This window comes from Amaranthus tricolor, chromosome 7 (genome assembly GCF_026212465.1).
Source record: "Amaranthus tricolor cultivar Red isolate AtriRed21 chromosome 7, ASM2621246v1, whole genome shotgun sequence".
Lineage (NCBI taxonomy): Eukaryota > Viridiplantae > Streptophyta > Magnoliopsida > Caryophyllales > Amaranthaceae > Amaranthus > Amaranthus tricolor.
The window spans coordinates 8,399,160-8,423,356 of record NC_080053.1 but is presented as its reverse complement, the minus strand read 5'-3'; the positions used below and the strand labels follow the sequence as shown (position 1 = coordinate 8,423,356).

The following is a 24,197-nucleotide window of genomic DNA, read 5'->3' as shown; positions in this document are numbered from 1 at the left end:
ATGAACAATGAACAATGAACAATTAATAATGAACAATGAACAATGAATAATGAGCGATAACAATGAACAATGAACAATGAACTAGGAACAATAAACAATGAACAATGAACAAAGAACAATGAACAATGAACAATGATTAAACAACAATGAAGAATGAACAATGAGCAATGAATAATGAGCAATAAACAATGGATACCGAATAATGAACAATGAACAATGAGAAATGAACACTGAACAATAAATAATGATCAATGATCAATGATCAATGAAAGATGAACAATAATCAAAGAACAATGAATAATGAACAATGAACGATGAACAAAAAAGAGTGGACAATGAACTAAGAACAATGAATAAAGAACAATGAAAAATGATCAATGATCAATGAACAAAGATCAATGAACCATAACCATTAACAATGAACAAAGAACAATTAACAATGAACAATGATCAATGAACAATGAACAATAAACAATGAACAACGAACAATAAGCAATAAACAATAAACAATAAACGATGAATAACGAACAATGAAAAATGAACAATTAATAATGAAAAACGATGAAACAAAATTAAACAATGAATATTGAACAAAGAACAATGAACATTGGACAAAGAACAACGAACAAAGAGCAATAAACAATGAACAATGAACGATGAACAATGATTAATGAACAATGAACAATGGACAATGAACAATGAACAATGATCAATGAACAATGAACAATGAACAATGAACAATAAACAAGGAACAATGAACAATGAACAATGAACAATGAACAATGAATAATGAACAATGAACAACAAAAAATAAAGAATGAACAATGAACTATGAACAACAAAAAATGAACAATGAACAATGAACAATGAACAATGAACAATGAACAATGAACAATGATCAATGAACAATGAGCAATTAACAATGAACAATGATCAAAGAATAATGAATAACGAACAATGCACGATGAGCAATGAACAATGATCAATGAACAATGAACAATAAATAATGAAGAACGAATAATAAACAGTGAACAATAAACAATAAACGATGAACAACGAACAATGAAAAATGAACAATGATTAATGAACAATAAACAATGAACAATGAATAATGAACAATGATTAATGAACAATAAACAATGAACAATGAACAATGAACAATGAATAATAAACAATGAACAATGAATAATGAACGATCAACAATGAACAATGAACAATTATTAAAAACAATGAACAATTATCAAAAAACAATGAATAATGACCAAAGAACAATGAACAATGAAGAATGAACAATGATCAAACAACAATGAAGAATGAACAATGAGCAATGAACGATGAGCAATAAACAATGGATAATGAATAATAAACAATGAACAATGAGCAACGAATACAACAATGAATAATGATCAATGATCAATGAGCAATGAAAAATAATCAAAGAACAATGCATAATGAACAATGAACGATGGAAAAAAAAAACAATGGACAATGAACAATGAACAATGAAAAAATAACAATGAACAATGATCAATGAACAATGAACAATGATCAATGAACAATGAACAATGAACAATGAACATTGGACAATGAACAATGAAAAATGAACAATCAACAATCAACAATCAACAATGAACTATAAACAATAAGCAACGAACAATAAACAATAAGCAATGAACAATAAACAATAAACTATGAACAATGAACGATCAACAACGAACAAGAAAAAATAATCAAAGAATAATAAACAATGAACAATGAACAATGAACAATGAACAATGAATATTGATCAATGAACAATGAGCAATGAACAATGAACAGTGAACAATTTAAAGTGGACAATGAACAATGAATAATTAACAATGAACAATGAACAATGAACAATATACAATGAATAATGAACAATGAACATTGATCAATGAACAATGAATAAAGAACAATGAACAATGATCAAAGAATAATGAATAATGAACAATGCACGATGAGCAAAGGTCAATGAACAATGAAGAATCAACAATGAACTATGAACAATGAACAATGAACAATAAACAATTAACAATGAAAAACGTTGAAAGAAAATTCAACAATGATAATTGAACAATGAATAATGAACAATGAACAATGAAAAACGAACAATCAACAATGAACATTGAATAATAAATAACAATCAATCAACAATGAACAATGAACAATGAACAATGAATAATTAACAATCAATAATGTTCTATGAATGATGAACATTGAAAAATGAACAATGAACAATGAATAAAGAACAATGAACAATGAACAATGAACAATGAACAATGAACAATAATCAAAGAATAATAAACAATGAACAATGAATGATGAGTAATGAACAATAGATAATGAATAATGAATAATGAAAAATGATGTAAGAAAATTGAAGAATGATCAATGAACAATGAACAATGAAAAATGAACAATGAACAAAGAACAATCAACAAAGAACAATGAATAATGAACAATGTTGGCTCTCTTAGGTTTTGATGATGACTACACTTTATATAAACAAATGTATTTTTAGAGATTGTTTGCAGGTCAATATCCGATCGTGATTAAGATCGTTGATAGCACCTATGACTTGGTCAATGGACATGTACTCGTCAAAGGAATCCAAAGAACTTAGAAAAGGTATATCGCTTAGGATGTCAAATGTAGACAGGAGGTGTACTCTTCCCAAGTTTGATGATCTAAAGCTGCTGGAAATTGGATACTGTGCGCTGTTCCCAGACTGAAGTCAATAGATAATTCGTCTGCTAGAATTCTGATTATTAATATATTTTCTTATTTTTAGTTGATGTATTAGTTAAAATTAATTTGTTGCATTAATTAATTATTAAGTTAATTGGCAAAATATTTTCTAAACCACCTAACGTATGATTTTCTAAATCCTTTTAAGGCTTTTGTTTCGGATCTATATTTAGTGAATAACTAAATTGGCTAAATATAGTGAAGGGAACAACAGCTGATATTAGTAAAGGGATCTTTGGCTATTATTAGTTAAAAGTAACCGTCCCTAAATTAGTAAAGAGGAACCGTCCCTAATGTTAGTAAAGAGGAACCGTCCCTAATATTAGTAAAAGGTAACCATAGCTATTATTAGTTAATGGTAAACCGTGTTTATTATTGGAAAAGGGAACCATGGCTAATTTTAGTAAAGGGAACCGTAAGCTATTATTAGTATAGGGGAACTATAAATAATTTACCTATTATTAGTAAAAGGAAACGGTAGCTAATATTACGAAAACCGTGGCTTTGATTTAATCAAATATACACCTATTTTACCTTTTGTTAAGGGAATAACCGTAGGTTTGACCTTGGATTTTAAGATCCATATTATTCTCCTGATTATTTGGGATAAGGGAATAGTGGGTAGTTACCTCCTTAATTATTAGGAAAATTGACTCTATAAATAGAGGTTTCGGTTGCTCCTCAAATCAAGCATTCGTATGAGCTATTAATTTCATACGTTATTTTTGAAAAATCAACAAGAAATATTTTTGTTTTAAAATTGCCAATTAACTTATAATATTTTCTTATGCAACTCATTGATTTTATCTTTAGAGAATTTTATCCTTGTAAGGGTTTTTGAGAGAGTTATTGTAACTAGACTTAGGTAAGTCTAGGGGAGAATTAGAAAGCATCTAGTGAAGCTAGAGAAGAGATTAGCTTTGAGTAAAGCTAAGAGAGTTGCTTTGAGTGAAGCAATTAAAAGGAGAAGTTAGCCTAGTTGATGCGCTTCGAGTGAAATAACGTGTTTAATGTAATTGTAACGAGTTGCCTTAAACACAGTGAAGAGTTTAGAAATTCCGAGGGGTCGTGGTTTTTCCTTCTATTTAGGCCTAGAAAGTTTCCACGTAAAATCGTGTTGTCTCTTTTATTATTTCGCTCGAAGTTTAAGTTTTATTTCCTTTATCTAATTCCGCAAAAACAGGGCAAAAACACTTGAACTTATTACAACAACAATTCACTCCCCCTCTTGTTGTTGTTCCCATCTCTAACACAGTCTACAAACAATAAACAATGAACAATGAACAACGAACAATGAACAATCAACAATCATCAAAGAACTATGAACAATCAACAATGAACAATTATGAAAGAACAATGAACAATGAACAATGAACAATAATCAAAGAATAATGAACAATGAACGATGAGCAATGAACAATAGATAATGAATAATGAAAAATGAAAAATGCTGTAAGAAAATAGAACAATGATCAATGAACAATGAACAATGAAAAATGAATAATGAACGACGAACAATCAACAACGTACATTGAACAATGAACAATAAACAATGAACAATGAACAATGAACAATGAACAATGAACAATGAACAATGAACAATGAACAATGAACAATGAACTATGAACAATCAACAATGAACAATGATGAAAGAACAATGAACAATGAACAATGAACAATGAATAATGAACAATGAACAATGAACAATGAGAAGTGAACAATGAACAATGAACAATTAACAATGAACAATGAACAATGAACATTGATCAATGAAAAATGAATAAAGAACAATGAACAATGATCAAAGATTAATGAATAATGAACAATGCACGATGAGCAATGAACAAAGGATAATGAACAATGAGCAATGAAAATAAACAATAAACTATGAACAATGAACAAGGAACAATAAACAATTAACAATGAAAAACAATGAAAAAAAATTCAACAATGAAAGATGAACAATGAACAATCAAAAACAAACAATCAACAATGAACATTGAACAATAAATAACGATCAATCAAAAATGAACAATGAACAATGAAAAATGAACAATGAACAATGATCAAAGAATAATGAACAATAAACAATGAACGATGAGAAATGAACCATGGATAATGAACAATGAATAATAATAAATGAACAATGAAAAATGATGAAAGAAAATTGAAATTTGATAATATACAATGAACAATGAACAATGAACAATGAACAACGAACAACGAACAATGAACAATGAACAATGAACAATAAACAATAAACAATGAACAATGAACAATGAATAATGAACAATGAACAATGAAAAATTAACAATGAACAATGAACAATGAACAATGAACAATGATTAATGAACAATAAACAATGAACAATGAATAATGAACAATGAAATGAACAATGAACAATGAACAATGAACACAATGAACAATGAACAAATATCAAAAAACAATGAACAATGAACAAAGAACAATGAACAATGAACAATGAACAATGAACAATGATCAAATAACAATGAAGAATGAATAATGAGCAATGAACGATGAGCAATAAACAATACAATGGATAATGAATAATGAACAATGAACAATGAACAACGAACACCGAACAATGCATAATGATCAATGATGAATGAATAATGAACAATAATCAAAGAACAATGCATAATGAACAATGAACGATGAAAAAAACAATGGATAATGAACAATGATGAAAGAACAATGAACAATGAACAATGATCAATGAACAATGAACAATGAACAATGAACAATGAAAAGTGAACAATGAACAATGAACAATGAACAATGAACAATGAACAATGTACAATGAACAATGAACAATGAACAATGAACAAGGAACAATGAGCATTGATCAATGAACAATGAATAAAGAACAATGAACAATGATCATAGAATAATGAATAATGAACAAGGCACGATGAGCAATGGACAATGGATAATGAACAAAGAGCAATGAACATTAAACAATGAACTATGAACAATGAACAATGAACAATAAACAATTTACAATGAAAAACGGTGAAAGAAAAATTCAACAATGATAATTGAACAATGAACAATGAAAAATGAACAATCAAAAATGAACATTGAACAATAAATAACGATCAATCAATAATGAACAAATAACAATGAACAATGAACAATGAATAATTAACAATGAACAATGTACAATGAACAATGAACATTGAACAATGCACAATGAACAATGAATAAACGACAATGAACAATGAATAATGAACAATGAACAATGAATAGTGAACAATAATCAAAGAATAATGAACAATGAACAATGAACGATGAACAATGAGCAACGAACAATGAACTAAGAAAAATGAACAATATACAAAGAACAATGAACAATGAACAATGAACTATGACAAACAAACAAAGAACAATGATAAATGAACAATAAACAATGAACAATGAACAATGAATAATAAACAATGAACAATGAACAATGAACAATGAACAATGAACAATGAACAATTAACATTGATCCATGAACAATGAATAAAGAACAATGAACAATGATCAAAGAATAATGAATAATGAACAATGCACGATGAGCAATAGACAATGGATATTGAACAATGAGCAATGAACTTTAAACAATGAACTATGATTAATGAACAATGAACGACAAACAATTAACAATGAAAAACGATAAAAGAAAATTCAACAATAATAATTGAACAAGGAACAATGAAAAACGTACAATCAACAATGAACATTGAACAATAAAAAACGATCAATCAACAATGAACAATGAACAAGAAACAATGAATAAAGAACAATATGAACAATGAACAATGAACAATAATCAAAGAATAATAAACAATGAACAATGAACGATGAGCAATGAAGAATAGATAATGAATAATAAAAAATGAAAAATGATGTAAGAAAATTGAACAATGATCAATGAACAATGAACAATGAAAAATGAACAATGAAAAACGGATAATCAACAAGGAACAATGAACAATGAACAATAAACAATGAACAATGAACAATGAACAATGAACAACGAAAACGAACAATGAACAATAAACAATGAATGATAAACAGTGAACAATGAACAATGATCAATGAACAATGAACAATGAACCAAAAAAAATGAACAATGAAAGGAACAATGAACAATGAACTATGAGCAACAAACAATGAACAATGAAAAATGAACAATGAACAATGAACAATGAACAATGAAAAATGAATAATGAACTATGAACAATGAACAATGAACAATGAATAATGAACAATGAACAATGAACAATGAACATTGATCAATGAATAATGAATAAAGAACAATGAACTATTATCAAAGAATAATGAATAATGAACAATGCACGATGAGCAATAAACGATGTATAAAGAACAATGAGCAATGAACAATGAGAAATGAACAATAAACAATGAACTATGATTAATGAACAATGAACAATAAACAATTAACAATGAAAAACGATGAAAGAAAATTCAACAATGATAATTGAATAATGAACAATGAAAAACGAATAATTAACAATGAACATTGAACAATAAATAACGATCAATCAACAATGAACAAAGAACAATGAACAATGAATAATTAACAATGAAGAATATACAATGAACAATGAACATTGAACAATAAACTATGAACAATGAACAATGAATAAAGAACAAAGAAAAATGAACAATGAACAATAAACATTAATCAAAGAATAATGAAAAATGAAGGATGAGCAATAAAGAATAGATAATGAATAATGAACAATGAACAATGAACATTAAACAATGAACAATGAACAATGAACAATAAATGATGAACAATGAACAATGATTTATGAACTATAAACAATGAACGATGAGCAATGAAAAATGGATATGAATAATGAACAATAAAAAATGAACAACAAAAAATGATGAAAGAAAATTGATCAATGAACAATGAACAATGAACAACGAACAATGAACAATGAACAATGAACAATGAACAATAAACAATAAACAATGAACAATGAATAATGAACAATGAACAATGAACAATGAACGATCAACAATGAACAATGAATAATTATCAAAAAACAATGAACAATGAACAAAGAACAATGAACAATGAAGAATAAAAAATGAACAATGATCAAACAACAATGAAAATTGAACAATGAGCAATGAACGATAAGCAATTTTCAATGGATAATGAATAATAAACAATGAACAATGCGCAACGAACACTGAACAATGAATAATGATCAATGATCATTGAATAATGAACAATAATGAAAGAACGATGCATAATGAACAATGAACAATGAAAAAAAAACAATGGACAATGCATAATAAACAATGAGAAATTGTAACATCTCGGAATAACTCGGATCGTTTGAAAAGAGAAGACGACCTTTTTAAAGAAAGGTAAATATAGTCCGAGTCAAACCAGAATGTAAGAAGGCAGTTATAAAACGAATTTGAAATCAAGGAAAGCTTGCGGATCGAGTTCTATTAGTGTTATTATAAACTACTAGATATAAGAAATTCTTAGCAGCGGACAAGAACGAAAAAATAAAATCTACTTATTACAACTTGAGAACGAAATCGCCTCATAAAACCAAAAATTTTTTTTAAACTTTATTAGAAGTTCTTATCAAGACTTCTATATCCTTAACGATTTATTTCTCCAAGGGACAATCCTCACTCCCCAGACCTGCAACTTAACTTACTGCTAGTCATTGCCCAGAAAGGAAACAACATCATCGCAGGGCCGTTAAGACCAAAAGTACACGTCAGCAAACGTCGCATACCAATTGATTAAATACAACAAGAGAAAGATTTAATAGCTGTCAATTTCAGAAAATACGCTTCGATCACGCTAACTAAGAATAATCAATTTCATGTAAAGGTTAGTCAGCCATACTGCTGTACTATCCAGCCATACTGCCGGTACAACTCCAATCTCCATAAGTGAGACATTACATTAGGGGAAGCTAACCCCTAAGCAAGTCTCTACCATAGACACTCGCCTTACTTCGGTGCCTATGGTTAAGTATGCATACCCCCGCGGTGGCTCATAATGCCCCCATATACCGCGAGTAATTCATTTCCACCAATTGACGTCATACCACGTCCACTTTTAAGGTTAGTGAGGTCATACTACCTCTGCTTACCAAACAGTGTATCAAAATTATTTATTCGGAAAGATAACATTATTCATACTATATATATCCATGCTTTACTTTTGTATACCATTATTATATGATACATCGGACTAATGCAAACTTCGCTGCGTGTACATACCTTAAGCAAGATAACCAACTCTCAAGCGTCCTATTAAATTCCCGGTCACGAATCGACTTCCTACAAGGTTCAATCGTATTCGGGAAATAAGCACACATACACACTTTCCTCAAATCAACCATAACACACACATAAAATTACAACCACACCTAGAATACCACACACATCATGAACATCCATCACATACTATAACATGGTAAACGCACAAAACAGGACATCATACATAATCTGTCCAGAAACGCAATTTGAAACTGTCAAACTGAAAATCCGACTTCACCGTTGCGTCTGGAAGGCGTCAAAACCCCCGGGTACCAATTTTCATAATTCATAATGTACTCTAAGTATTTTTAACCTATTTTCAAGCCAAAAAGTGTCCCAAAAACAGATTTTTTTAGCATTTTTCTAACCCTACGGGATTCACCAAAATTTCATCAACAAATGAATTCCAAATGGTACATTGCCTATTAAATATCAATGACCAAATTTATATAATTCTTATGAACCATCTTTGAGATTAAATTCATTGTTCAACAATAATTTCTTTAACCACACACATTTTTTTTACATGAACATTCATTTTTATATATAAATTTCAAAATCACCCATCACACAAACCAATCCTATTCTTCACATATATGCATATCTAAAAACTCTAAAAAGAAACATTCTTCATCAATTTAGATAGAAAAATATATCCCAAAATCATACATGAAATTTTAAATTCTTAAATTAAACATGAATTATAAGATAAAACATATAATAATCAAAGAATTTTAAATTAAAACTTAAGAATCAACATAGATTAAGAATTACACTTACAATTGTAAAGGAAAACACCTAATGATCAAGTGTAATGGAGTTAGGAATGTGGATTAGGAGGGATTTTGAAAGGATGTGTTTTTTTTTGTCCTTGGAAACTTTAGAAATGAAAGGATGTCAAAATGAAAATGATTAAGGAATTAAGAAGGGTTAATTATATGGGATTAATGCCTTGATCCATTATTACTCTAAGGGAGTTACAAGCTCCACCAAGAGTCCCTCCTATTTTCTTATTTTTTTAAAATAAAAGATAGGTTAAGAAAAAGTTTGGGCCCAAATAATTCTAATTGCCAAAAAGGATTGCAAATCTCATGACCAAGCCCAATAATAAATAAACTCTCTCTCTCTCTCTCTCTCTCTCTCTCTATATATATATATATATATATATATATATATATATATATATATATATACATATATATATATATATATATACATATATATATATATATATACATATATATATATATATATATATATATATATACATATATATATATATATATATATATATACATATATATATATATATACATATATATATATATATATATATATACATATATATATATATATATATATATATATATATATATATATATATATATATACATATATATATATATATACATATATATATATATATATATACATATATATATATATATATACATATATATATATATATATATATATATATATATATATGTATATATATATATATATATATATATATAAAATATTACTAGTAAATTATTAAATATATCGGGGAAAAAAAATCGGAAAAATATCGGGGTGTTACAGAAATGAACAATGAAAATTGATCAATGAACAATGAACAATGATCAATAAACAATGAACAATGAACAATGAAAACAGAAAAATGAACAATGAACAATCAACAATTAACAATAAACATTAAGCAATGAACAATAAACAATAAACAATGAACAATGAACGATCAACAATGAACAATAAACAATAATCAAAGAATAATAAACAATAAACAGTGAACAATCAACAATGAACAATGATGAAAGAACAATGAACAATGAACAATGATCAATGAACAATGAACAATGAACAATGAGAAGTTAACAATGAACAATGAACAATGAACAATGAACATTGATCAACGAACAATGAATAAAGAAAAATGAACAATGATTGAAGAATAATGAATAATGAACAATGCACGATGAGTAAAGGACAATGGATAATGAACAACGAACAATGAACAATGAACAATGAACAATGAATAATGAACAATGAACAATGAACAATGAACAATTAACAATAAACAATGAACAATGATCAAAACAACGAACAATGAACAATGAAGAATGATCAATGAATAATGAACAATGAACTATGAACAATGAGCAATGAACAATGATGAAAGAACAATAAACAATGAACAATGTTGAAAGAACAATAAACAATGAACAATGAACGATGAACAATGATCAATGAACAATGAACAATGTACAATGAACAACGAACAATGAATAATGAACAATGAACAATAAACTTTGAATAATGAAAAATGAAAAAAGATGAAAGATAATTGAACAATGATCAATGAACAATGAACAATGAACACTGAACAAAGAACAATGAACAATGAACAATGAATAATGAACAATGAACAATGCACAATGAACTATGAATAACAAACAATGAACAATGATTAATGAACAATGAACGATGATTAGTGAACAATGAACAATGAACATTGAACAATGAACAATGAACAATGAACAATAAATAATGAACTATGAACAATGAAAAATGAGCAATGAACAATGATCAAAGAATAATGAACAATAAATAATGAACGATGAGCAATGAACAATGTATAATGAACAATGAACAATATAAAATGAACAATGAAAATTGATGAAAGAAAATTGAACAATTTTCAATGAACAATGAACAATGAACAATGAACAACGAACAATGAACAACGAATAGGGATGGGTTTTAGGTCAATGAGGTCCTTAGACATCACAGAGTATCGTGACACTAATTTAAAATAGGGGTATGACATTGTGTCTCAATTGCGAAAAGAATTCAAGGTGCATCTTCTTTTCACGTTAGCCCATTTGCTAAGAACTCCACGGATAAGGGTGCTTGGTGGGAGAGCAATTTTAAGATAGATGACTTATTGGGAATAGGGATGCAGATGGGGCGGGTCTAATAGGAGACCCGCCCCATGGGTCCCCGTTTGATGGGTCATGGGGCGGGTACGGGTATAAAATTCATACCCACCACGGGGATGGGGATGGGGATGGGTTTTAGGTGAAACCCGCCCCATCCCCGCCCCGCCCCTCCCCGCCCCGCCGCAGTGAATAAATTTTTTAAAAAATTTATTTTCAAATTTCTGAAATTCTTGAAAGTATCTTCAAATTTTTTTAAAAGTTTTTAAAAATCCCGGTTTATATTGTATAAAAAAAATAAATTTGAAAACCCTAAATTTCAAAACCCTTTTTCTTTCACTGTGTTGTGCTGGCCGTCATTTGCAATCGCATCTTCTATTCTTCTTCAGTCTTTACTGCTGGAGTGCTGGGCGCTGGCCGTCATTACTCATTTCCTTTTTCTTCAATCTTCACTGCCATTCTTCTTCAATCATCTTCTTCAATCTTCACAGGTAAGCAATTTTAGCCTCACTTCTTCAGTTTGCATATCACTGGTATAGATCTGAGATTAGCTTGTTGTTTGTTTCACTGTCGGTGCCATTGATAATGTTACATTTTACCTTAGAAACCTCGAACATTGATATGCTAAAAGTACCAATTTTAGCCTCACTTTTTTATTTCATCAACTTTTTTTATTTTTCTTTCTTTCAAATTTCATCATTATTATTAAAAAATCCTCACAAATAATTATCTGCATAATCAATTTTTTACAAAAGAAAAATGGAATTCGATCTTGAGCTTGGCCTTCTACCATCTTCTGCGTCTCTGTCCTCAACGTATGTATCTCTTATTTGTTAATTGATTATAATTTTTTTCAAATTGATTAATAAAATTAGGTGATTATTGATTTGATTTTTTAATTAATATTGTTGTGTGTTGATAATTAACAGGCAATCAAGTAATGGAGGAAAAATTTCAAAGCAAGAACAAATGACTATTTTCTATAATGGAAGAATCTGTGTTTGCGATGTAACCCAAGATCAGGTATTTTATTAAGATTATCTTCTTTGTTAATTTATTTTTATCTTTTTTTTACATGTTTAGATTTGGAATTATTTTAATTTTTCAATCTCAATGGTTAATAATGTTGTTAATGTAGTGTATAATAACCATTGAGACTTCGGATATATATTTGTTTGAATTGAGACTTTGGATATGTGTTTTTGTTTGAGACTTTGGAGTTTGGATATGTTTTATGGGTTTTAAAGCCCAAATAATTGAAAATAAATATGTGACACAGATGGGTATTAAGCGGGGATTTGACGGGTGGTGGGGCGGGTAAAATGGGTATTAGACGGGGATGGATACCCAGATGGAGATGGGGATGGGGATGGTATTAGGTACAAACCCATCGAGGCGGGGACGGAGAAAAAAATTATACCCGCCGCGGGGATGGGGATTGATTTACCAGATGGGGATGGGGATGGTGACGCCAATACCCGCCCCGCCCCGTTTGCATTCCTAATTGGGAAGCTTTTCTGAGTGCGCATAGGCGAGGCTAAAGGGTGCTGAAAAAACATATATTGATCTATGGGGCTAGTCTACAGTTTCCATGATAGTCACCGACGCTTTGATCGGCCGGAGTGTTACACAACCTTTCCAAACATATATGATATTTACTTGTGTTAAATCTGTAGCAAACAATCATATTTACTGCACCTAAATTCGCTCCTATTCTAATCTATCATGTTATTCTATCCTTTTTTTTCTTGCGTTATTGTTCGTATTTTTTGATACTGTACGTGACATTGGGTCTAACTCATATACATCACACTAAAACCAATTATTTAATTTTCATGTGATGTGAAAAATCGTGAAATACTTTCTGGTTGTAAATTACTTACAACTAGTGATAGTCATGGGGCGAGTTACCCAAAACACGACCGTTTTAGAGTCGTCGAAGAATTGTCCCGAAATCGAAACCTTCTGCAACAGCTTCCTAACTGGTCCGAACTGCGAACCATTAAGGTTACAATAAAATTTTGACGAACCCATAGAACTGTTGGCATATCGGCCCGTGCAGCCGCAAAACCGCGAACAACTAAGCTTCACGTCCATTTTCTACCTTTTTTATTAATCATCTTTACTATAAATTTATCATTTTTTATATTTTCTTTTTTTTAATATATATTTTAATAACGATTGACAAGCAATAAATTTTAAAATAATTAACTATGGTATCTTAACATTATTATAGCACTTTATATGATTTTTTTATATTTTTATTTAAAGCAAAAGATTGAATTGACAAATGATCCGACTTGCCTAACCCAAGAGTTGAATCTAAAGGAATTGCCTTTTGAACTGCTTGGAACTAGAATCGAATTCTACAAGATAATGCACTATTTATTCAACACTCTTAATTTGTGATTAATTTTTAATTTTTAAGTTAAATATAGTTAAGTAAGATCTTTTTTGATCATTTTAATGAAAAAATTATTAATATCAAAATTTTATTATATATTGAAATATATTAAAAATTAAAATGATATATTTAAATATTTGAAAAGTCAAACATTTTCAGCCAGTTTGGTTAGTGGTATTAAATGGTAATAAAAAAAATTATTTTTAGTGTTAAATTTTCATCAGAAGTTCTATATCATTCCCATGGTAATGAAATTTTGATCACAAAAAAGTTTTTGACATTATAAATTTTCATTACCACTTAATACCACATCTCTTAATGGTAATGCATTGGAATACATTTTATGAAGAAAATGAGATGATTGAAATTGGAGGAGCATGACTATCAACGCAACTAAGAGATTTTTCAATCAAAATTACACTAGTTTTTCTTTCAAATTAGCATATCGTTTATTACCACCTAGCAAACTTGTCATTTAAGTATTTAAGATCCGGAAAATAAGAGTGAATAAGATAAAAGATTACTTCCACAGTCCCACCCTACGAAGCTTCCGACGCAACCTACACTGCAGATGAAACATGCTTTACAGACAATCACACCGTCACACGAGCGCTTTCGTTTAATTACGCAGGTAATTATTTAAAAGAAAAAATAATAAATAATACTTCATCATGATAAAAATAATAAAAAGCGAAACCCTTTTCTTTCTCTTTACTAATTATTGTGTTACTCATGAGTCATAACTCATAACTAACATTTCCAATTCCTCTTACTTCAGAGGGAGAAACACCAAAAATCTGGAGAGAGAAAGTTTCACGAAGATTATGAACACCACCACCCCTGCCACCAGCAATTATGAAACGCGGTCGTCCTCAAATCTAGATTGGAGAGAAAAAACGATCAACGGTGGATCTTTACGCCACGTGGACCTTCTCAATGGATCCAACGGTTGGGCATCACCGCCTGGAAACTTATTCTCTCTCCGATCAAAACAGTATTTGTTGAAGAAAACCAAGTCCTCCGCCTCTGTTGACTATCTCTTGAGGCCTACCGCCGTTGATTGGTTAAAGTCAAATTCTAAGCTTGAGCACGTGCTTTCACGTGCCGACAACCGTGTTATGCGTGTTCTTCGATCTCATCAGTCTAATGGAGATTTTCTTAAGTCTTTCGTTTTTGCTGTTAATCTTCAAGTTCCAGGTTAGTTTTTGTTAAATTTTTTTTGAACGATAAAATTTGACCTTTAAAATGGATTGATATTTGAAGAAATTTAACCTGTTTTTATAATGATTTGAGTTGTAGCTCATTTTTTTATTGTTAAATTGATTGACAGTAAAACCTGTGTTTAATTCTGAGATAGTTGCTAATTGTTTAGCTGGGGGAAATTCTTAATGATTTTAATTATATATAATTCGTGAATTGATGAATAAATGTTCGTTTGCTGTAATTTCATACTTATCAGTCATTAATGACTTGTGTTAAAAATAAATGAAATGAAGCTTTTTTTTTTTTTTTTTGGATTAGTGTTCGTTTCAATCGTTTGCTGTAATTTCAGACTTTCTGTTTTTGATGATTTTCTAAAATGAATTAACTTAGAAATGAATTAAATTGGTCTTTTACTGAATTGTCAAATTGATTAACGGATAATCCTGTTATTTAATTTCGAGATGATTGCTGTTTTTTAATTAAAAAAAATTCTAATTTAAATCTTCATAACCCATCAGATTCAAGATTAGGGTTCTTTTGCTATAATCTTAGTCATTTATTTTGTGAATGCAAAATAAATTTCAATCTGACGGGGAACATAAGTTTCATTTTTACGTATATTAACTTTCATCAAAATAAAGTATTAAAATTATTTGCTTTTGCGTGTAAAGTGTAAACAGTCGCAAAAGAAGGAATCAGCAAGGTAGTTGAGAAAGTTTGACTATGTCAAAGCAACAATTGGAAATTGAATATAGTTGAAAAAAATTAGTGACCAATTGGTGTCTATGTATAGATAGATCTAACATGATTGATTTAATTATACATTTTAGGTAATTTTCATGTATCACATTTGGAAAGAGTTTGCGAGATGAAACTCATTGTTTAAAGAAAAATAACGTTATTATTTTGGAAAATTTACTCGGAATAATCCAACCTATTCACGATTTTCCTACAATAATCCCAACTATCAATTAACCATGAATAATCCCAACTATTGACTCACTTAACCTGTGCTGTTGTTGCTCTTGTTTTTACCGGTGCAACAGCTAATTTTCTGCCCGTTAGTCAATAGTTGGGATTATTGTAGGAAAATCGTAAATAGGTTGGATTATTCTGGGTAAATTTTTCATTTTTTAAAATATTTTTGTAATATGTTTGTAATTTATCTTTTTTTTTTTTATATTCAAAATGACTTGCTACAATAGGTAGCAGGTCACCCGAGTGTACCCAAGGCAAAGACCCTCCTAAGTTCGGATTATTCATGGTTAATCGATAGTTGGGATTATTGTAGGAAAATCGTGAATAGGTTGGATTATTCTGGGTAAATTTTCCTATTATTTTTATTTAAATTGATTGATTTATAGACTATAATATGTTTGGTTTTATTTTTTAATATCATATATTTATATATGTCGTTGCTAAATAGTTTGTATATTGTACGAGTTTTTAAACTACTTCTTAATTAATTATGATAATCTCAACCTTTTAAGGTATTAATTCCAAAAATCAATCATTTTAGGTGAGGTTCTTTATGAATTAACAAATCAGCAATTGACCTTAGATGATGTTATACTTCTCCCGTTTTATATTAGTTGCAACGTTAGAAACAATGAAACTATTCATTCATTACTCTTAATTGTAATTAGTTTTTAATTTATAAGTTAAAACATAGTCAAGTGAGATCTTGTTTGATTCGTCTCATTGCAAAGATTATTATTACTAAGTTTTTATAATTTTTTATTTTGCAATTAGAGATATTAAGGATTGAATTAGTATATTGGACTGAGTGAAAAAATAAATGTTACAAGTAAATTAGAATCGAGAAAGTATGTGATTGCCAATTTGCTAAATTTAGCCTTTTTTTTTTATCATGAGGTTATAATCTTATTTTTTTGGTGATGGAAAAGAGTAATTGAATAGATGAATAAGATCCAAATTTTGTGCGATAATGTGGCAGGTAGAGAGCATCACAGCGCGGTATTCTACTTCTCAACAGATGAGCCAATTGAATCAGGTTCATTGTTAGAACGTTTCATAAATGGCGATGATGGGTTCAGGAATAGCCGATTAAAGCTAGTGAATCGAATTGTAAAGGGACCATGGATAGTAAAAACAGCAGTGGGAAACTACAGTGCTTGCCTCTTAGGGAAGGCATTGACATGTCGGTATCACAGGGGACCGAACTACTTGGAGATTGATGTGGATATCTCGAGCTCGAAGATAGCTGGTGCATTGGTTCATCTTGCGTTGGGGTGTGTCACATCGGTAACAATAGACATGGGATTTGTGGTCGAAGGCCAGATTGAAGAGGAGTTGCCGGAGAAGTTGATTGGGGCGGTGAGGATTTGTCAAATGGAGATGAATTCAGCCGAGTTTGTTGACTCAAATTCACCTTCGAATGGGGTTGGCATAGGAAGGTTGGGTTTGGCTAAGGTGAATCATGTTGACGGGGAAGGAAGTAGTAGGAGTGACCAATCTGATCCGGGTGTCCTCTCTTAGAGCTAATTTGGTAAAATTACTCGGGGAACATAATTGCAGAGTGTCTTTTGACGGCTTGAAGGGAACAAATTAGAATTTCATCAAGTCTAAATCATGGCCCATCAGCCAATACCAAACTCCCTTATGTTTATTCATCTCTTCATACCCATATTTATTTATGGTCAATACAATTAAATTAGATTAAAGATTCTTTGGGTCATACGACATTTTTTAAGGGTGGGATTGGTGATGAGTGGAGGTTAATAGTCAAGGCTGTTATGAATCTTGTGATGTTGAGGATGGGGAAGGTTGTACTCGATTATAAAACATAATAAAAGTAGTATTGTTAACTTGACTTCTATTATTGTGTACTCGTCTTTACTCAAAGGAAGATTCTTTCAACTCAATGATACCATGATATGTCTTTACAAGTGTTAAAAAGCATAATCTATTCTTTTGCATTATGAGCATTGATTTGATGGATTGATTTTGTAAATATTCTGCCATTGCTCTTTACTCTCGGTCTAGATAATGCAACACTTAATAGTTACACAGCCATTTATAAAATTGTTAAGAGTAATTAGATTGTACACAGATGATTAAAAAACAATAAAATCAAAATAGATAAAATAGATATGATTAGTCTTGTTTCCGTCTAAAAACGAGTCAATTTAATTTAGGAAGGAATGTGGACCTCACCGTCGAAGGGTTCGAATAACTTGGACTGGGTTCGGCTGGTGAACTGCAAAACGAACAGAGTTAATTGTCCGGGGGCGCTTTTCCGGAAAGCCCCTCCGACGCTCAAGTCAATGATCGGGAATATGAAACAAGGAATGAATGCAAGTAGTAGAGGTTTAGAGAGAGAAAATAACATACCATAAATAGTCATAAATGTGAATATTTATAGGGTAATAAAGTTTTAGAGAGAAAATAGCATATCATAAATAGTCATAAATAAGGATATTTATAGGGTAATAAATAACCCGGGATGACTGACCAAAGGCATTTTGGTAACTTCACCCTTCAGGATGGGCTTTCTAGTAGCTTGATTGGTTATTAGGGTTATTGGGCCTTTTAGCTTGGCCCGTCAAATGAAAGTTGGTTGACCCAATAACATTAGCCCCACCCGCAAAGGGCGTCAAACGTAACCGTTAGCGAGCTTTGAGCGGAGGACACTACTGATCAAAGAAGGTAGTATCTCCTTGGATTGGCGGTGGCGTAGCCTGACATTGGAGGCCATTGGAGGCCATTGGGCTCCCGCCCTTCGAAGGCCGAGCTATATTCAAGCTTATTCCGGAAAATAACGAATCGATCCTAAGATTAAAAATAGACCATTGGTCAAAGTCTTCGTGGCCCGAATACTGTGGATGGTCGAATACTAGGGGGCTCCCCCTCCCTTGGGGAGTCCAAGTCAGACGGGAGACCGAATAAAGAATTTGCTGAATACTAGATTCCCCCTTCCGTGGCAGTCCGAGTCAGTCGAGGGCCGAATAAGGGATTCCCTTTTCTCCAAGGGGTCCGATTTGTCGAGTGGTCGAATAGGGACAAGCCAAATAGAGGACTCCTCCTTTCCCTGAGGAGTTCGAGTTTGCTTAGTAGCCGAATAGGGACAGGCCGAATAGGGGACTCCCTTTTCCCTGAGGAGTCGAGTTTGCTTAGAGGCCGAATAGGGATAGGCCGAATAGGGGACTCCCCATTTCCCTGAGGAGTCCGAGTTTGCTTAGTGGCCGGATAGGGACAGGCCGAATAGGGGATTCCCCCTTTTCTCAGGAGTCCGAGTATGCTTAGTGGCCAATAGGGGCAGGCTGAATAGGGGACTTCCCCTTTCCCTGAGGAGTCTGAGTTTGCTTAGTGGTCGAATAGGGGACTCCCCTTTTCCCTGAGGAGTCCGAGTTTTCTTAGTAGCCGAAGTGAAGGGCTAATTAGTCCCATTCTTGAAAATACTTGGGCTAATGAGCCCCAAGCTTGAAAATACTTGGGCTTATGAGCCAAGTTTGAAACATAATTTGGACCCCATTGGAGTCCATCCAGGGAAGGGGCCGAATAGGGTAAGGCACCTGCCGAATATAGTATGGTGCCGATTAAGAGAGGACTCCCCCTCCCCTGGGAAGTCCGAGTCAGATTAGGCGAGGGGGCTAATGAGTCCTAAGCTTGAAAACACTTGGGCTTATGAGCAAAGTTTGAAACATAATTCGGACCCCATTGGAGTCCATCCAGGGAAGGGGCCAAATAGGGTGAGGCACCTGTCGAATATAGCAGGGTGCCGATTAAAAGGGGACTACCCCTCCCCTGGGGAGTCCGAGCCAGACGAAGCGAGGAGGCTAATGAGCCCCAAGCTTGAAAACACTTGGGTTTGAGCCAAATTCAAAGCATAATTCGGACCTTATTGGAGTTTATCCAAGGAAGTAAGACTGCAACATTTCTCATAAATTTCTCTCTTCTTGCATTAAGATCTGGTATTCCTGAAGTGCTGTAAAACATAGTTCATTAAACTCTCTCATTTGTACTTTTATTAAGGGAACTTGTAAGATGTTCTTCAAGGGGAAGAACGTGATGAGAGAAGATAGTGAGATCTCATAAGCAGGGAGTAGGTTATTAATAGCCGAACCTCGTTAACAAATCCCTTAGATCTATCATTCAACCTAAAAAAGTTTTAGAAAACTGTTTTAAAAGGTCTCGCAAGCACTTGAGCTTACCTTCCAGAAAAATTTTTAAACGGGTATATTCTCTATTTCGCCCCCCTCCCTTTAGAGAGTATTAGATGTCCTATTAATTTTCAATATTTAACTTGGAGTAAATTATTTAGTAGTAACATGTATTAATGTCTTGGCATATTATTCTTATGAGATTTGAAATGGGTCTTTAATTTTCTTCGTTATTGAGTATTTATGTAAACTAGTTTTTATTTTTAAGTTTATATAAGATTAATTTTGTTGGGTACAATTAATTATTCTTATATAAGTTAATGTTTTAAAATTAATTGAACTTTGTTTAGTTAGTTTTATTAAAGAAACAACTAGTAATAATAACTACATGTAGTTTTATTGTTAGAGTTTACATAATATTAAATTTAGTTGGGTTATAGGGTATCTTCTTAATTAAGTTTAATGGTTGGTGAAGTCTTCCTAAAATTAAAGCAGTTAATTCATTAAAATCGGATTAATGAACGCTAGGGCTTTACTATCTTGGGTACAAATAGTAAGCTAATAAAAAAGGGTTGATAAGGAATTTACGAGGTACTATAAATCCTACAGCCGCCTATTCATATAAAAGTTGTAATTAATCAATGATTAAAAATAATCTTGCCAATGACTAAAATACATGTTGCTATTACTTTCTCTTATTGTTTTACTCTCGTATTTACTTTACATATTTTATTTTCTTGTATTAAGCTTATTTAATTTTTAAGTTCTTAGTAATGTAGTCACAACTCATTTCGCCCTATTTTTTTTACTTTGCATATTTTCTATTAAAAAAATAATTTAGAAGTATCTTTAAAATTAGTAATCACAATCTCTGTGGGGTCGACCCCTATTTACCACTTATGATATTTAGCAAGTTGTTATAGGGTAAAATATAATTTAAATTTGTGCACGTACGACAGCGTCCTACAAGTTTTTGGCGCCGTTGCCGGGGATTGTGTCAAAATTACTATTAAAGTAACTTCTTAATTTATTTTTATTATTTATTACTATTTTTTTTTTGTATTTTTCAAATCAAATTATTCAAGAAGCATAAGGCTATAGTTTATGAAATAGAGAGACGAAAAGGTGAGTGGCGAAGAATCAAAAGAAAAGGAACTCATATTCTCACTTGAAGAATTTTTCAACCTAGCTACATCGTCTGGTGAGATTGTTCTTAATTACTTTAATATGGCTAATCAATCTTTGAAGGAGCTTGCAGCTCCAACTATTGATAATCAACCATTATGTATTGTGTTTCCTGAAATCACTACTCCTTTTAAATTACATTCAAGAGTTATTCAATTATTACCTGTATTTCGTGGTTTACCTGGTGAAGATCATCATCGTCACTTAAAAGAATTTCATGTTGTTCGTAGTTCAATGAAATCAGAAAATATGGAAGAGGATATAATTAAATTACGGGCTTTTCCATTTAGTTTACAAGATTCTGCTATGGATTGGTTGTATTATTAATTACCTGGATCTATCACTACTTTGACTGATATACAATTATTGTTCTTAGAAAAATATTTTTCATCTTCTAGAGTTGCTTCTATAAGAAAAGAAATTTGTGGAATTCGCCAATTTTCTGGTGAAACTTTATATGAATATTGGGAATGTTTTAAAAGATTATGTGTGTTGACTCTCTTAGGTTTTGATGATGACTACACTTAATATAAACGCCTTTATTTTAGAGATTGTGTGCAGGTCAATATCCGATCCTGATAAAAGATTGTTGAAAGTGCCTAAGACTTGGTCCATGAACTGTGTGTATGTCAAATATATCCAAGAAAGTTAGATAAGGAAGAACGCTTAGGATGTCAAATGTAGACAGGAGGTTTACTGTTCCCAAGTTTGATGATCTGACGATACTTGTTGATGGAGACAATGCTCTAATCCCAAGATTGTTGTCTGGAAGAATCAACGTCAACTGAAAATTTTATAGAATATACTATTCTGATTTTTAGTTGATGTATTGGTTAAAATTAATTTGTTGCATTATTAATTTAATGAGTTAATTGGCAAAACATTTTTATAACTTCTTTAAAATTAACCGGCACCTAATCTGAAAGTGGAGAAAACTTCTCCTTATTTTTCTCCATATAAATAGGCTTGCAATATGGGTTTAATTAAGAAAAAAACTACCTTGCCCATTTTTAGAAAAGTAACTGTGGCTATTTTACTTGCTATCCAAGATCCACTTACTCCTCCTTAATCTTAGGAATAAGGATGTAGTAGGTGGTTATTTCTTTTAATAGCTACATGAGCTCCTATATAAAAGGGAGTTGCTTTTCAATCGGTTTGAGAGTGTAGGAGTATCCATACGTGAGATCCAAAATTAACAAGAAATATTTTTGCTCCAAAAATTGCCAATTAACTTAAAATATTTTCTTGTGCAACTCATTAATTTTATCCTTAGAAATTTGTCCTTTGTAAAGTTTTTTTTGAGAGAATTGTTGTAACTAGACTTAGGGAAGTCTAGAGGAGAAGAGAGAAGCTTCGAGTGAAGCAAGAGAAGGAGAAGGAGAAGGAGAAAGAGAAGTTGGCCTAGTTTTGTTTATTTGTTTTATGTAATTGTAATTAATTGCCTAAAACATAATAGAGAATTTTAAAATCCCGAGGGGTCGTGGTTTTTCCTTCTCTTTAGGCCTAGAAGGTTTCCACATAAAATTGTGTTGTCTCTTTCTTATTTTTCGCATCAAGTTTAAGTTTTAATTACGCAAAAACAAGGCAAAAATACTTAAACTATTTAAACAACAATTTAATAGCTACGATGTGCTAGTTATCTTAATTATCAAATTCCTGAACAACTCTTAATTCGATATTTGTATGAAGGACTTATTCCTAACGAACGTGCTATGATAGATGCCGCTAGTGGTGGTGCTTTAGTGGATAAAACCCTTCAAGAAACATGAAATTTAATAGCTAATATGGCTGGTAATACTCAATCATTTTTCACAAGAGAAGAAAATGTTAGAAAAGTTGATATGAGTAATTCCAGTTCAGTTGAGAACAATTATCTACATTAACAAATATAGTTGCCAAACTTGTTCAAAATAATTTAACTGCTCAAGTAAAATCATATGGTATATGTTTAAATTATAGGTATGTGACTGACTCATGTCCAACATTAAAAGAAGATGAGCATGTTAATGCTGTTAGTGGATTTCCTGGACAACCACAAAGAAAATACAATCCATTTTCAAACTCATATAATGAAAGATGGAAAGAACACCCTAACTTTTGATGGGGGAACCTAAGTGTCAAATTGTTTAGTCAAAACAACCCTCTAGCTTTTGGTCAAACTTATAATCAACAATAATTTCCACAAAATCAATCTCAAGGTATGACCTTAGAAGATATGGTAAATCTCTTGCTTTTAGTTCT

At 31.2% G+C, this 24,197-nt stretch overlaps 2 protein-coding genes across 3 annotated transcripts; both read left to right on the top strand.

Moving 5' to 3' along the window:
• The first annotated feature begins 12,800 nt into the window (after window positions 1–12,800).
• LOC130818455 (uncharacterized) lies at window positions 12,801–13,620 on the top strand. Its single transcript, XM_057684627.1, has 3 exons — window positions 12,801–12,856; window positions 12,971–13,064; window positions 13,573–13,620. Exons 1-3 carry the CDS (start codon window positions 12,801–12,803, stop codon window positions 13,618–13,620), a joined length of 198 nt encoding a protein of 65 aa, XP_057540610.1.
• Window positions 13,621–14,964: 1,344 nt separating this feature from the next.
• Window positions 14,965–18,485, top strand: LOC130817615 (protein ENHANCED DISEASE RESISTANCE 2-like). 2 transcript variants are annotated; one of them, XM_057683423.1, is made up of 3 exons: window positions 14,965–15,076; window positions 15,224–15,642; window positions 17,606–18,485. In XM_057683423.1, the coding sequence occupies exons 2-3, from the start codon at window positions 15,270–15,272 to the stop codon at window positions 18,145–18,147; spliced, it is 915 nt and encodes a 304-aa protein (XP_057539406.1). In that variant the 5' UTR covers window positions 14,965–15,076; window positions 15,224–15,269; the 3' UTR covers window positions 18,148–18,485. The 2 variants fall into 2 exon arrangements, with proteins under 2 accessions (XP_057539406.1, XP_057539407.1); XM_057683424.1 differs by lacking the exon at window positions 14,965–15,076 and having other exon boundaries at window positions 15,096–15,642.
• The last annotated feature ends 5,712 nt before the right edge of the window (window positions 18,486–24,197 follow it).